Source organism: Pleuronectes platessa, chromosome 12, assembly GCF_947347685.1.
Source record: "Pleuronectes platessa chromosome 12, fPlePla1.1, whole genome shotgun sequence".
Taxonomy (NCBI): Eukaryota; Metazoa; Chordata; class Actinopteri; order Pleuronectiformes; family Pleuronectidae; genus Pleuronectes; species Pleuronectes platessa.
The window spans coordinates 20,853,396-20,867,721 of record NC_070637.1 but is presented as its reverse complement, the minus strand read 5'-3'; the positions used below and the strand labels follow the sequence as shown (position 1 = coordinate 20,867,721).

The window sequence follows — 14,326 nt, the reverse complement described above, 5'->3', positions numbered from 1 at the left end:
TCTCCTCAGCTTTATGTCTGTGTCCCTCTCTTTAATTACACCACACCCTGAGACGCTCGTCTGCTTTTGGATGAAAATAAACTGTGGAAACATGAGAGATGTGGGGGGGGCTTTCAAAAATGTTTTCCCCTCAAATATCAGATCACTCTCTTCCAATGCCCCCGAACCAACCCCCCCCCCACCTCTCTGTCTCTGCTTCTGTTTACCTTGAGGTCCCGGTACACAATCTTGGCGGAGTGCAGGTAGTCGAGAGCTGAGACGATCTCGGCGCCGTAGAAGCGCGTGCGCTCCTCAGAGAACACCCGCTCTCTGGACAAATGGAAAAACAGCTGCGGCAGAAGGAGGGAGGATACGGGAGGAAGAGAGGGTGAGAGAGGGAGAGAGAGAGAGAGAGAGAGGGGGGAGAGACAGCAGGGACGGCACAGCAATAATTACTGATTTATTGGAGGAAATTAGCACAACACAAACTGGCTGCCCGCACCATATTGAGATGATAGATTGTGGAAGGGAGGGTGAGCGCGGGGTGCGTGTGCTAGAGGTGCTTGCGGAGAGGGGTTGGGTGGGTGGGTGGGGGTGGGGGGGTGGGGGGGGTGTCTCGTAGGAGGGTGGGTGGAGGCACTCGGCAGCTGGCGCCTCATCTAGCAGCCCCCCCTCAACACACACACTCACACACATACCTCTTCCATGTTACCCTCTGGGCTAGGTTGGCACAGTGTTGGCGTGGAGTTAGGCAGCGGGGGCCAAATCAAGGGTTTAATCAATACACCAGTCTAGTTAAAGAGAGGCCGACCGCCGCTGCCGCCGCCGCCACCACCACCATCACCGCCAGCCGCCAACCCCACCTCCCATCCCAACCGCCTCCAGTGCAGTACTCATTAGTGGCCTAACTGGCCTTGCCCCTTGAGCCTCCATCTTCATTTACTTCATTCTCATATCCATCCCTCTGTTTTTGGCACGGGGCTCATGTTGCGTCTTTAAAGAGAACACAACTCATCTCTTCTCCCCAGGTGGCTCTGCCTCTCGTTACTCCTCTGTCCTGCTTCCTTTTTTTTTTTTATCACTCACCTCACATTCCCTTTATCTCTCCCTCCCCAGCCGTCAGTTGTCAAGTTGTCATTGTCACACTGCTACACATGTGGCACCGAAATGACACCAGCCTGCTGCGCCGCAACAGTCAAGTCGAACAAATTACCCATGAGGCCAAGGGGCACACATATCCCCATTAATTGTTCAGGGAGGTTTGCATATGGCCGCTGGAGTGATGCTCGCAGACCACCTTGCTCAAATGATGTGCGGGCTCGTGTGTGTGTGTGTGTGTGTGTGTGTGTGTGTGGAGGGGGTAACACGACAGGTGGGCCTTCATCAGTGTACTGGCAGCTGTGACTGAGGCAGGTTTGTAATGGGTTGTGTGTGTCCATGTTTGTGTGGTATGTGTGGTCACAAATCGTCCGGTGAGGTAAAAATGTGCTGTGTGTGTTTGTCTAGGCGTTTGTGTGATTGCTGGTGTTTTCTGCGTGTGTGTGTGTGTGTGTGTGTTTGCTCGGGCCTGGCGCTGGCTGAACTGCCTAACTAACTGGGAGGGGGAGCAGGTGACAGCTTCACTGAGGGAATGAACCAAGATTGCAAAAACGGCCCACTTAGATATCAGAGAAATTGAAAAGTGGGGGAATCCAAACTCATTTCGTCTCCGACTGTCATTCGGGTTATATCTGCCCCAGAGGTGTGTTCGTGAACAGACACAAGCAGGAGAGACGAGGAGGCAAGCGACCGTCCAGTTGGTTGGTGAATTAACTGTGTTAGGAAGCAATCGAGCAGTGGAACTTTAGTCACTTCCTGAGTGTTTGCACGTCTACACATTCCTTTGCTGCTTTAGTCCAATCACACTCAATTGTTCCAATGTTTTCATCTGTGAGACTCTTTTTACGTAGAAGCAGAGACACATGTTTAGGAGACCGTCTTCACACGCTGAGTACAGTGTGTTGTAGTTTGGTTGAACACTGGCACGAGCAGCACTAGGGAATGATGTTTTCAATAAAATACAATTTATATCCGGAAAATATTTAACCATAACAATGTTTGAATCTTAGAGCAGAACGTCTCTGTCAGTTGATGTCGTGGAGTTGTGGTTAAACTGACTGGGTAACCACACACAACAAAATCAACATGAAAGGGTGTGCTTGTGTGAGTGTGTGTGTGTGTGTGTGTGTGTGTGTGTTGGTGTGTTACTGTCATACGCTACTTTCCAGGGGATAAATTTCATGATAAAGACCACTTATCAATGAATGCTTCTCTAACTGGGGACAAAAGCCATGCCCCCCATTGATAATGTGTGTGTGTGTGTGTGTGTGTGTGTGTGTGTGTGTGTGTGTGTGTGTGTGTGTGTGTGTGTGAGTGTGTGTGCATGTGTGTGTGTGTGTGTGTGTTTTACCTCTCCTCCATTCACATACTCCATGACGAAACAGAGGCGGTCTTTAGTCTGGAATGAATACTTCAGCGACTGAAATGAGAACCACACACACAAACCATCACTGAACGAACTCATACAAACACATTTTAGATTAATGTGTGTGCTACTAAAGAACACTTAGTACTTAGTGAACAGTTTCAACCCCTGTTAATATTTGTACTGTCCGTCTTTGTGGACAAATTCATTATTAAAGCCACTGCCATCTATTTGTTTTTCATAATATTCTTCTCCTATTGTATTAAATGTTTTCAATCTCACAGTATACTGTGTATTGTGTTAAAACTATCAAGCTGTGCAATGGAAATAGAAGTGAACTACCTCGATGCATTTACTGACACAATAGCTTCTCTTTTATTTCTGTAACAGCACAGACATAACCCACTGCTCACGATTGACGACCTGAATAGCTTTAAATATCGTTTTTTGATTTTCGCCCAGTGACAAATCACGTACTCATCTTCTAAATGCACTCGCAATAAAATGAACAGTGAAGTGACACAATTAACCATTTCCCACACAGCCAGAAGTCTTACCCATTCTAACTAAAACAGCAGGAATGATCGGTTTATGTCTGTATTTGCTTATTCAAAGCAAGTGTGTGTGTGTCTGTGTGTATGTGTGTGTGTGTGTGTGTGTGCGTGTGTGTGTGTGTTCACTTTTGAGGGAGAAAGCTGCTAGACAAAAGAACAGTTGGTTTGAATCTCTTTGTGGCTGCAGGTGTGATAGGGGTAAACTCAGATGTGAACTGTAATTGCTCTCAAGACAGTGAGCGAGTGTGTGTGTGTGTGTGTGTATGTGTGTGTGTGTGTGTGTGTGTGTGTGTGTGTGAGTGAGCAGAGGCTAATGTGTGTAGGTGTACATCAAAGACAAGGTGTAAAAGTAACAGATGCAGCAGTTAATGTACAACAATTTGCAGTCTCACTTATAATTAGCCACAAGAGACTCAGGTATGTATAGGATCAATATGTTGTCTTGTTTGTGTGTCTGTGCGTGTGTGCGTGTGTGTGCAGTCACTCCTACAGATGTCTATACAATGTACACACATTCTGTACATCAGTATTCAAACCTTTTGTTTTTGTGTATTTGAGGTACTCACGGTGAGAAAAGGATGTCTGGTGTTTTTCAGTACTCTGCTCTCTGTGAGTGTGTGAGCCACTTCATCCTGTTCACACACAAAACCACAAGACATTAAAATCAAACAGCCAAAAGAAGAAGGCTGAAGCTGAAGAGCAATCAGAGTGTCAACACAAACAGATATGAAGACTGATGCATAGATGTGCAGTGTCAAGACTGACCTTGGCTATGATGATTTCTTTTTTCAGGATTTTCATGGCATAATATTTCCCGCTGGCCTTTTCTCGGACCAGAATCACTTTGCCAAACGTTCCCTTTCCCAGCAGCTTCAGGTAGTCGAAGTCACTCATTGTCTGTGGTAACACAGAAGACCAATGTCAGTGATTTGTCTGCTTCAAGTTGATCAGTCGACATGTTCCTGCATTTGGGATATTATCATTGTTTCCCATGGAATTACATTCATCTGTGGAGGCAGCTGCTTTCGGGGAAGTGGCCGTGTCCTGCCTGCCTGCCGGGAACATGTATGGTCTTTGTGATGGGCCTTATTTAACGGTGGAAGGAAAAATAAGACAATGGCGGCCCGCCACAGTTTAAGACATTAATAGCAAATTGTGATTAAAGTCATTACAATACCTGTGCATTATAGAAATCATGTTTCCAAGGCCAAACATTAAAGCTCTTCTAAACACTTTTATATAAAAATACATTTAAAATTCTACATTTGTGTTATTTGAAAGTGGAACTGATTGAATCTGATCAAGTTAACATCACTAATCTGATCTGAAATCTCATTTGAAGCATCTAGTTTTCAATGTTTTGTGCAATGGACACATTTTTGCCTGCAGGGGACTCGAGCTGTATTTAATTTTACATTTTATATCTTGTAAATGTCGCCTTTGCCTTTGATAAACATCTACATTTACAAAAGTTATTTCAAATCACTGCTTTTTACAGCTGGAATCACTATAATTTGGGAAAACCAATTTACCCCTTTTTTGTTACAGTGGATATTTCTTTATTGAAAACCTGTGGCCGAGAGGACAATTTAAAAAATTGCATGTATTCAACGATAATAACCCATTATATGGTGATGAATGACAACAATCCAGCTGGAATAATGTCTGTATTTTAAGTGTTTGTATGTCTGTGTGCACATCTGCTGTCGTGTGTTACCTTGCGTTTGTGTTGTATGGTAGAGATGTCCATCTCCTCCTCGACCATGTTGTCGATGTTGGAGGTGGGGCTGCACTGGATCCTCTCCTCCTCTTGTCTCTGCAGCTTGTCGGCGACCATCTGAATGGCGTCAGTCCACTCATCTCTGGACACACAGCGTGGGACAAGTTTATGACTCAACTCAGCTTTATTTACACAGAACTTTACAAACAGCAAAGTGCTTCAGTGCAAACAGAGGAGGATAAGGAAAAAACCTTAAAAGGAAGAAGAAAAAGGAGGAATAGGAAGAGGAGGAAAAAAGAAGAAGGAGAAGAAAGAAGAGGAGGAAAATGACAAACGAAGAGGAAGAAGGTGAAATCGCAAGTCTTTTAATTATCATTCAGTCATTTTAGTAATTTTAAAGTCAAAAGTATAAAACACTGATTCACAATTTACTGAATATCATTGAGGTTTGCACATACACATCCATCTAGAGCACATAACATAAGTGAAACTAGCCCAAGTGACAATATATTACACTGGTGTAAAATCTAATATTGGTCAGAGACTCTCCAGTAGGATGGTCAGTGCACTTCTTTGACCAGGTTTGTAAAGAAGCAAATGTGTTTTCAATAAACATAAACATCTATTTGTTCAACAGAGAGGAAACACGGTCAACTGGAGAATCAACCAAATGAGCAATGATCATGGAGCAGAACTAATGCCTACCAGTCTGTGTGTGCATGTGTGTGTGTGTGTGTGTGTGTGTGTGTGTGTGTGTGTGTGTGTGTGTGTGTGTGTGTGTGTGTGAGAGAGAGAGATGGTGAGTGAGTGTGTGCACAATCGCACATCCATGCATTAGAGGGAACAATGCATTGGTGTTTGCTAACATTGTTCCTCCCCATTGACTTTCCATTAGCGGTGTTGTTCAACATCTGTTGAGAGGAAATATGTGAGTTTTATTTTGTGTGCGTGCGTGTGTGTGTGTGTGTGTGTAGCAGAAGGCCAGCCATGCGTCATGATGTGTAGACACGTTAACTGTATTTAATGATGATGAATATAATGGTTTGTTAACAGAACCAAGTTCTCCTCTGCTCTGTTACACAGGAGAAGAGAAAAGAAGAGAAGAGGAGAGAAGAGAAGAGAAGAGAAGAGAAGAGAAGAGAAGAGAAGAGAAGAGAAGAGAAGAGAAGAGACCTGAGTTAATTAGACTTTAAGTTAAAGTTATTTGGGGGTTTTATCAGTTTTCTGATGTCGTAAATTTGGTTAATTTAGTAAAACGACAATCTCCTTATTTATTAAATAACATTTGTGATTTTGAATATAATTTTAAAGTTGTTTCCTCGAGCCTGAACTGAACAGAAAGAATTCCCCTTTGAATCTTCACTCAAACAGCGTTAATCCTGTGCCACATGCAGAGCTCCACCAAACTCAGGTGATCCAAAGACCATATTCAAATATTCAGAAATCCTCTGGAGTCCGGAGAAGCAAGTCGGGATTTACAAGTTTGCACTTTCAAATACTCTCACCCAGTGGAAGCTGTGAAAAGATCATAATAATGAAACCTGTTTGACTCTCAAACGATCACCCCTGTGTGTTTGGTTTTGTTTTGAGTTACATGCCCATATGTTTCCTTCAAGGATCTGGAAGAACATCCATCTGAACCTAAATGGAGCAGTGTGTTTTTAAGATCTGAATCCCTTTCTACTGCAGAGACTTCTGAGCGTACCCTACACACTCCAATACAAGGGCAAACTCAAACTACACTCCATCTACGACAATGGAGCACTCACTTTGTGGCACCCATGATGTTTGTGTGTGTGTTTGTGAGTGTGTGTATGTGTGTGTCTGGCTACATGAAAAGCAGTGGGAACTCTCTCAAGGTCAGGCAGCAGATAAATGCTCTCTCTCTTGGTGAGAGTGTTTTTTGTATAATGAGTTTTTTTTGCTAATGAGAGATAATGGGCCTGCCTACAATCCGGCACCATGCCAACATGTGCCACCCTCTCTGCTCGTGGTTGGGGCTGTGGTTGCTGGAGTCCCGCCAGCTCTGGTACAGTACAACAAATACAGTAACACACACCCACACACACACACACAGAACCACAGACACCCAGTTGTGGCACACACACACACACACACGCTTCTTTCCAACCCACCAAAACTTCAAAGATCCCCATATCTTTCTCTCTAATACACACACATCTGGATATTTCTTTGTATAAAGTATGTGACTTCATAAAATAATTGAGAGCTAACTGCGAAATCTTTATTTGATTATCTAGAGACAAAACTACTAGAAAACAACATATAACATAGACAAACTTGGACAGACAGCTGCAACACACACACACAGATAAAACACACACACACACACACAAACTCAAAGGATGCACAGAAGCATCTGTGGTCTTCTGGGCAAAGCTGTTCATTTTCTGGAGATAAACACCTCAGCTTCTCAGAAAGGAACTGAGCAGCTGGAGAATTTATGCCGACACTACTTGAAAGGTCTCCTCTCCACTCTGTCTCTCTCACCCTCTCTCTTTCCCTCACACACCCACACCCACACACACACATACACACACACACACACACGCTCTCCTCAGAGATACCTCTGCCCTTGATGATACGTCTACCCACATAATACATACATATACATATATATACCTACAAATGTTAAGTCCAATGTCAAGATCTTTTAAAAACTATAAAGTTGAGAATGTTTATTAATATTCTCTTGTTTTTTTCTAACGTAAAATGTGGATAATACTTAGTTACATTTCTTGGATGTATAAATTAGTCCTTCAGTTAAACTGAAAAGTTTAAAGTATGTTTGGAAAATAAAAATTTAGAGTTTACTTCTCACTTAAAAAGAAACCTCTGGCCAGATGATATCATTAGCATCTTAATTTGAATCTAGGCAGACTCAGTCTAATATGTTGATTAGATCTCTCACAGTGCTCGACCTTCTCATTGTTCACTGGCCAGCGACTGGAGGATGCTCTCAGCACCGAGCGGCTCTTCAGGGAACTGACCTCTCATCAGGAGTGTCCACGTGGAAGGTCCTCTCGATGACTGTGGTCCACTGGAGGCAGCGTATGATGAAGGTGTTTGGCTTTGGCCTCTCTGTCTTCATCAGCTGACATTCTGAAACAGGCAGCCAGAGGGAGAGTGTTGTCTATTAGGGACATTTAAAATACCTTTTGCTGTCTTATTAGCGTAAAGTTAAATCTGAGGGAAGGAAAAAGATAAAACAGAAGAGGGAAGAGGTGGAGTTTTTAATTATACATCATAAGGTGCTTGTGCTTGCTTTTGTATTTGGATTACTAAATTAGTATCTAGATCTGCACCAGATTGTACTAAGACCTAACCATAAATATGTCTTGATGTAATATCAAAGAGATGTACATGTGTATGTGTTTGTTTTTCCTAAGGCCCAGGTTCCATACCTGGTAAGTTTGGTCTAAATAAATTCAGTACTTTTCAAACACTCCCACTGAGAAATAAACACACATATAGAAACATAACCTCCTAGGTGGAGTTAAAGGGAGACAATTTCATACTTATATGGTTCTATACATCAAAAATATCCACCTGATGTGTCTTGGACAGATTAAGCCTAATATGACCACAACACAATACTTGATTAAACTCATTCACAGTAGTTTCCCTCACACTACACTCATCACTGGTTTAACCATAATCCAGACTGTTGAATTCCATTCAGCTTTTTTCCGTTTCAGGGCCCTGATGTTGAGAATCCTAGCTCACTGTCACACTTAAATTAAACTAAGACATTATTCCATACTCATTCCCCTGTCTGTGAGAATGGCCCATAAGAAATAACATAAGTCTACTCATTACATTAGAATAAGTTCAAACCAGATGAGTTTATGCCGAATATCAAGTTTTTTGTAACATTATCATTAAGAGAACATACAGCTTCTCATGAGCAATATCTTCAGCGAACAATAACACAAATAAAGTGGCTCTCCTGGGCCAGGAGATATAATGTGTTGCAGAGTGTACACATCTGGTGAATATATCCGAAGAGACACATTTCTGTGAAAATGGGCAATACAGTTAGTCATTATCACACAAATGTATGATATGGCACACACACACAAAAACGTACACACACTTGGCCAGATGGGCCTGTGAGTTTGCACTGGGAGGGAATACATCTTCATCGTCTCCCAGCAGTCTGTGTGGTTACTGGGGACAAGAGGTGATGCAAAAGAGCTAAATGATCCATCTTCTGTTGTCCCATCTCTCCCACTTCTTTGTTACACATCTATCACCTTCTCCTGCTCTCCTCTATCTTCTGTTCCCCTCTTGGTCGCCTGTCCTTCTCTCATCACCTTCCCGCTTGCCCTCCACTCGCCTCCTCTACCCTCCTGTCACCGGCTATCCCTTCTCCCAATTACTTTCTGTTTAAGTGTGGCACTGCACAGCACGTCATGGCTCAGCCTAAATATAGACAGGAAGGTTAATGACAACACCGCTCGGGTCGAGCACGCAGCAGAGTTTTGGTGTACAGTCACACTCAGACACAGATACACACACACACACACACACTCTCGCATAAAGAAGATACTACCTGACTGGTGAGCGAGGCCTGCTGTGCTGCCAGAAAACAAGGTCAGGTTTGGTTGATGCCAAAAAATACTGGACACACACACAAAGTGATATTGAAGTTTGAACATTAGCTGAAATTGGGTTGTTTGCCACAGCAGGCAATTGTGAAATCTGTGTAGCGGTTTAGTTAGTATATGTGAGTGCATGCATCAGTGTGTGTGTGTGTGTGTGTGTGTGTGTGTGTGTGTGTGTGTGTGCGACAGGCTTGTATGTATGAGTCCCTCTGCAGGGAACAGGCCTGTACCATCTCTGTTCCATCTGACCACTTCTGTTGTTCACCACACACACACACACACACACACACAGGCACACAGAGATAAACAAACACACACATGCACACACTCACTCACACACACCACCACCTGGCCTCCCAGCTTTGGGCAACAGATGTGGCAGTGCCAGCGCTGTGCCAAGCAGCCGGGGCCGGATGTATGGCCTGGCTTGTCCTCCTCTCAAACTCTTTCCCTCTCCCCCTTTTCCTCGTTCTCCAATCCTGTCTTCGTCTCCTCCTCCCTGTCTGTTGAGCGCTGACGAACCTCCTCCCAATATTTCATCCGCGAAAGCCTCACCCTCCAATCCCCTCCATCCCTCTCCCCAGCTCTCATCCGTTGCTCTCCACCCAAATCATCCTTCCGTCTCTGTCCTCTGATTCCTCTCTCCTCTTCCTCTCTCCTCCCTGTGAGTCCAATTTTCTTTCCCCCCCCCCTGCCCCCTCTGATCGATTCCCATCGCTCATTCCCAGTACTTGTCCTCCCTTCCGGACTCCTATCTTTCTGTCTCCTCCTCCGCCCTTCGATGTTCCATTCTTTATAATTTTCTCTGAGGTTTCAGTTTGTATTCTATCATTCGTCATCGTTTTCTTTTCCCTTTTTTTCCGTCTCATCTCACACACTCTGCACCTCCTGTCGTTCTGTCCATCACTGATCCTCAATTATTCTGCTGATATTTAACATTGTTTTCCCCCAAAAAAACTGACAAGATATAATTGACTAAACCTATTTTAACTTTAATTATATGTAAATGCTCTGTGCAGTATAAGAGTTTTAACTCTAAATATATACAAGTAGATACAGTGGTGGCTGCTTCAGGCCTTTTGGAAGGAAGTGAAACACTATTTTAGAACTTATCAGTGATGTATGGGCATAAACATAAGTCAAATGTTTGGTTACCATTCAAAAACCACATTGTGAGAACTATGCCTTGTAGTAAATCCACTCTGTGTTCTTACGACTTAAAGTACACAGGTTATGAATGATCACAACATTTTATTCCTACGCTTAAACCATTAAAAATTAAAGACCAATTTTTTACTAATAATCTTCATTAACTATTTGATCAGTGAGGATGTGATGGTGGTGGAGAGACTGAGAAACATTAAGATAAATCTTAATTACACATGTCAACGACGCTGTGGAGCCTGTTAACCAGGTGCAGACTGATGATATACTGAAGTGGTTAATTAGAGCCCTCGGTGAGGTCTGCAAGGTACAACAACACTCTGAAGATCAACTGATGACTGACAAGATGTTTTGACAAGCCATTAGTGAGACTGATGCAAAAAGCTGTTGTACCGTTTCACTCTCTCGGCAACATCTCATGGCAAATTAGATGACAGACGTGACATTTAAGAAATATAAAAAAATATCGGTTTGAGGATATAGATTGTAACATGTCCTCCAACTGGAAGACAAAGGTTTAAATTCCCGCTGGAGTGTCCTAGAGCAAGACACAGATACCCTCCCTCCTATAGAGGCTCTGATCAAACCTGAGACACTCCCTTAAGGTGTTAATCAAAGTATCATCACCATATATTTAGATATATATACTTTATTTTCTATTTTAAATGTTGATATTCTATTTTATTCTATTTTGTACTATTTCTATTTTATTTTATTTTATAGGTTGTAATTACTTGAGCATTGCTAGAAGAGAGCCTGAGACTCAAGCTTTTCACTGCCAGCGACTGCTTAATGTTATTGTTGTGCATTTGACAATAAAAAATCTTGAATCTTGAATCTTGACTAAAACATCTTTGCGCACAAGCCTAAAAATGATGAAGCCAACATATAAAGGTTACTGCTCCCTAACTCTTCTGAGTACAGTCATAATCCTGGACTACTACTCGAGGCCTTAGCTGTATCTCTTTATGTGGAAAACACTTTTGAGTTTTAGTGGAAATCAATTATGTGTCAGCAGCTGTCGGAGTGATAACCTAAAATGCTGTGAACAGGTAAACAGAAGCAGGAGAGCAAGCTTCTGGAACAGACCAAAACAAACTAACCACTTCAGTTGTGACACCAAAGCCAAAGTGTCTCACAGGTGAGACGGTTTGTTTGAAAAGGTTAATAATAATAAGCAAACAAATACATGTTTCTGTTTTCATAGCAGAGGCAGTAGAGGGAACATACTTGCTACAGAAAAGTTATTTAGGGGGTAGGGCAGGTCTGCGTCCTGAGGTTTCTCTTTGTAGCCGATGAAGGAGCCGTCTGTCTTCAACAGGAAGTAACGCGGTCGCCAGTTCTTTATGTATTCACCTGGCGAGAAACACGCACACAAAGAGAGGGAGGAAATATAAGTCAGATCAAATATTTAGAACATGAGGCAACAGTGATGATGATACAGAGGGCAAGAGGGCAAATGGCTTATCGTGATTATGCTGATCATCGGGTTATATGGAAAGTATTAACAGCAATAGTCTTTCTGGTCATTATTTAAATACAGATTTTATTCCCCAAAGAGTAAGAGTCTTACAGCTCAACTGCCTCATCTGTCCAATGATATCCCCCCCCCCCCCCACACACACACACACACACACAAACACACACGCACACACGTCTCCGTGACACAACGGGAGGACAAACCTTAACCAATAATGTGACAAAATAATTTAGGTCCCCATTACCAGAGTTAAACTTGGACCACACACACACACACACACACATACAAACACCCACACACCCAGTATCTCTGACTCCCACAGCGCTTGCCAGATTGAGATCGGATTATCATGTAAAAAATGACAAAAACATGTTTACCAGCGCCACACTCAAACTATCCATGCCAGAAACATCATCTGGCTGATACATGGGCAGGCGTTGAGGTGATGACCTTTCCACCCAACACACATACTAGCACACTGAAACCATACACACACACACACACACACACGTATGAACTTAAACTTTAACGGCAGACACACACACAAACCACTGGTTGCCAGGAAAAGAGGAAAAAGAAAAGGGGGATGAGATGGGATAAGATGAAATGACACGAGGAGGTAAAATTACACATAGAGAATAACCCTTCTTAGACGGCAGCGACAAATAACAACATCTGCTGAGCAGCTGGTGGCAGAGTATTACCCAACTGGCTGGCACAGACTGGCACTAAGGTGGCACCACAGCTTTATCAGATGACCCATCACAGGATTACACGGGTGTCAAACATTTCCACACCACAGTGGCGGATAACACTTACTGGAAACAGCATGGATACACACATGGATTAAAGTACACACACGTGCGGATTCCCACATAGATGGACGAGCACAATGAGTACCGATACAGGGATGACACTTGTGCACACACACACACACACACACACACACACACACACACACACACACACACACACACACACACACACACACACACACACACACACACACACACACACACACACACACACACACACACACACACACACACACACGAGTGAGCACTGAATACGGCTCCGATGAAAGTAACTGACAATCTCAACATTCTTCCGAAGCTGGGAGTTGTGTAAACATTTCACTCTCTGTTTATTTCAAAACAATAGAAATAATAACCACAGACAAGAATGATCCCCCACTTTTAATTAACCAGCCGCTCACTGACACGCTCACACACAGACACATTTACACACCTTGTGAAGACACGCAAACAGACGCAAAGATGCATCTGTGCACGCACCCAGTAACACTTTCTAGGATCGGTAACAGCTCTGATCACCTTTTTTAGGCTAATTCACAGGGAGAGGAGAGAAAATATGTGTGTGTATATGTGTGTGTATGTGTGTGATTGTGTGTGTGTGTGTGTGTTCTATTTGTGACAGCCATTTAAAGCGGAAATGACAGCAGGCCGTGCTCGTTAACACGCCGCAAAAAAACACCTGCTCCGCTGAACTGCGGGCCCTGCCGGTACCTCTGGGTGCTGCTGGTGGTGGCGCTGTGTGTGTGTGTGTGGAGGGGGGGGGGGCTACCAGCTGACTTGGACCACCACACAGGGACAGAGGGAGAGACACAGATAGACACAGATAGACAATGATAGACGGATAAGAAAAATGCTGTTGGGTGTTGGTGCGTCATCAGGATGACAAAATCACACCTCTCCTTTTCCCTGGTCTCTATTTTCTTCTCTTTTTCACAAATCACCGCCCACTCTCCTGTTCCCTGCTCCTGTTCTTTGAGAAACAAAGCATATTCTTTGGATCACTTGCTACTGATAAACAGAGTTCGGTGAGAGAGGGGCTGAATAGGAAGAGGTGGGAGGAGGGATGGAGAGAGTCATGAGGAAGAAGAAGATGAAAATAATTTAAAAAGAAAGCAAAGCAAAAAAGGGTTTTGGAGGGGAAAAAGCTTGTAAGAAAAGTCTCACCATATCAAAGAATCAATAATGTAAGAACTTAACCAAGCCCCTTGTATTTAATATTTTTCTCATTCATATATATATATACATGTACATACAAATAAAATGAATTGTGAGGGCACAGTCACACATATCCAAATGAAGGTTAATGATAACCACCTGCCGAGGCAAATTACATAATGTGAGTAGGGACTAGCAGTGAAGAAGAGGAAGATGCTGCCATTTCTTGTAATTAGGAGGAGGAGGGAGAGGAGAAGGAGATAGCCTAGTTGGGTCGACCACACAAACATCATTGCTCAAGGTTGAGTGTGTGAAGTTGGCGGTAAAAGTTCACCAAAGTTGAAGTCCATGGATTTGGTTCACACCA

The 14,326-nt window shown here is 43.2% G+C and overlaps 1 protein-coding gene across 3 annotated transcripts in view; it reads right to left on the bottom strand.

The window, feature by feature from the left end:
* The window catches only part of akt3a (v-akt murine thymoma viral oncogene homolog 3a), a 48,490-nt gene that overhangs the window by 11,609 nt on the left and 22,555 nt on the right, over positions 1 to 14,326 (bottom strand). For all 3 annotated transcript variants that reach the window (XM_053436605.1, XM_053436608.1, XM_053436607.1), the window contains 7 exons: positions 11,740 to 11,865; positions 7,729 to 7,840; positions 4,715 to 4,859; positions 3,763 to 3,894; positions 3,564 to 3,629; positions 2,429 to 2,497; positions 207 to 329 (listed from right to left, as the gene is read on the bottom strand). In XM_053436605.1, coding sequence (XP_053292580.1) covers positions 207 to 329; positions 2,429 to 2,497; positions 3,564 to 3,629; positions 3,763 to 3,894; positions 4,715 to 4,859; positions 7,729 to 7,840; positions 11,740 to 11,865 — 773 coding nt within the window. The remainder of the gene's footprint in view (positions 1 to 206; positions 330 to 2,428; positions 2,498 to 3,563; positions 3,630 to 3,762; positions 3,895 to 4,714; positions 4,860 to 7,728; positions 7,841 to 11,739; positions 11,866 to 14,326) is intronic.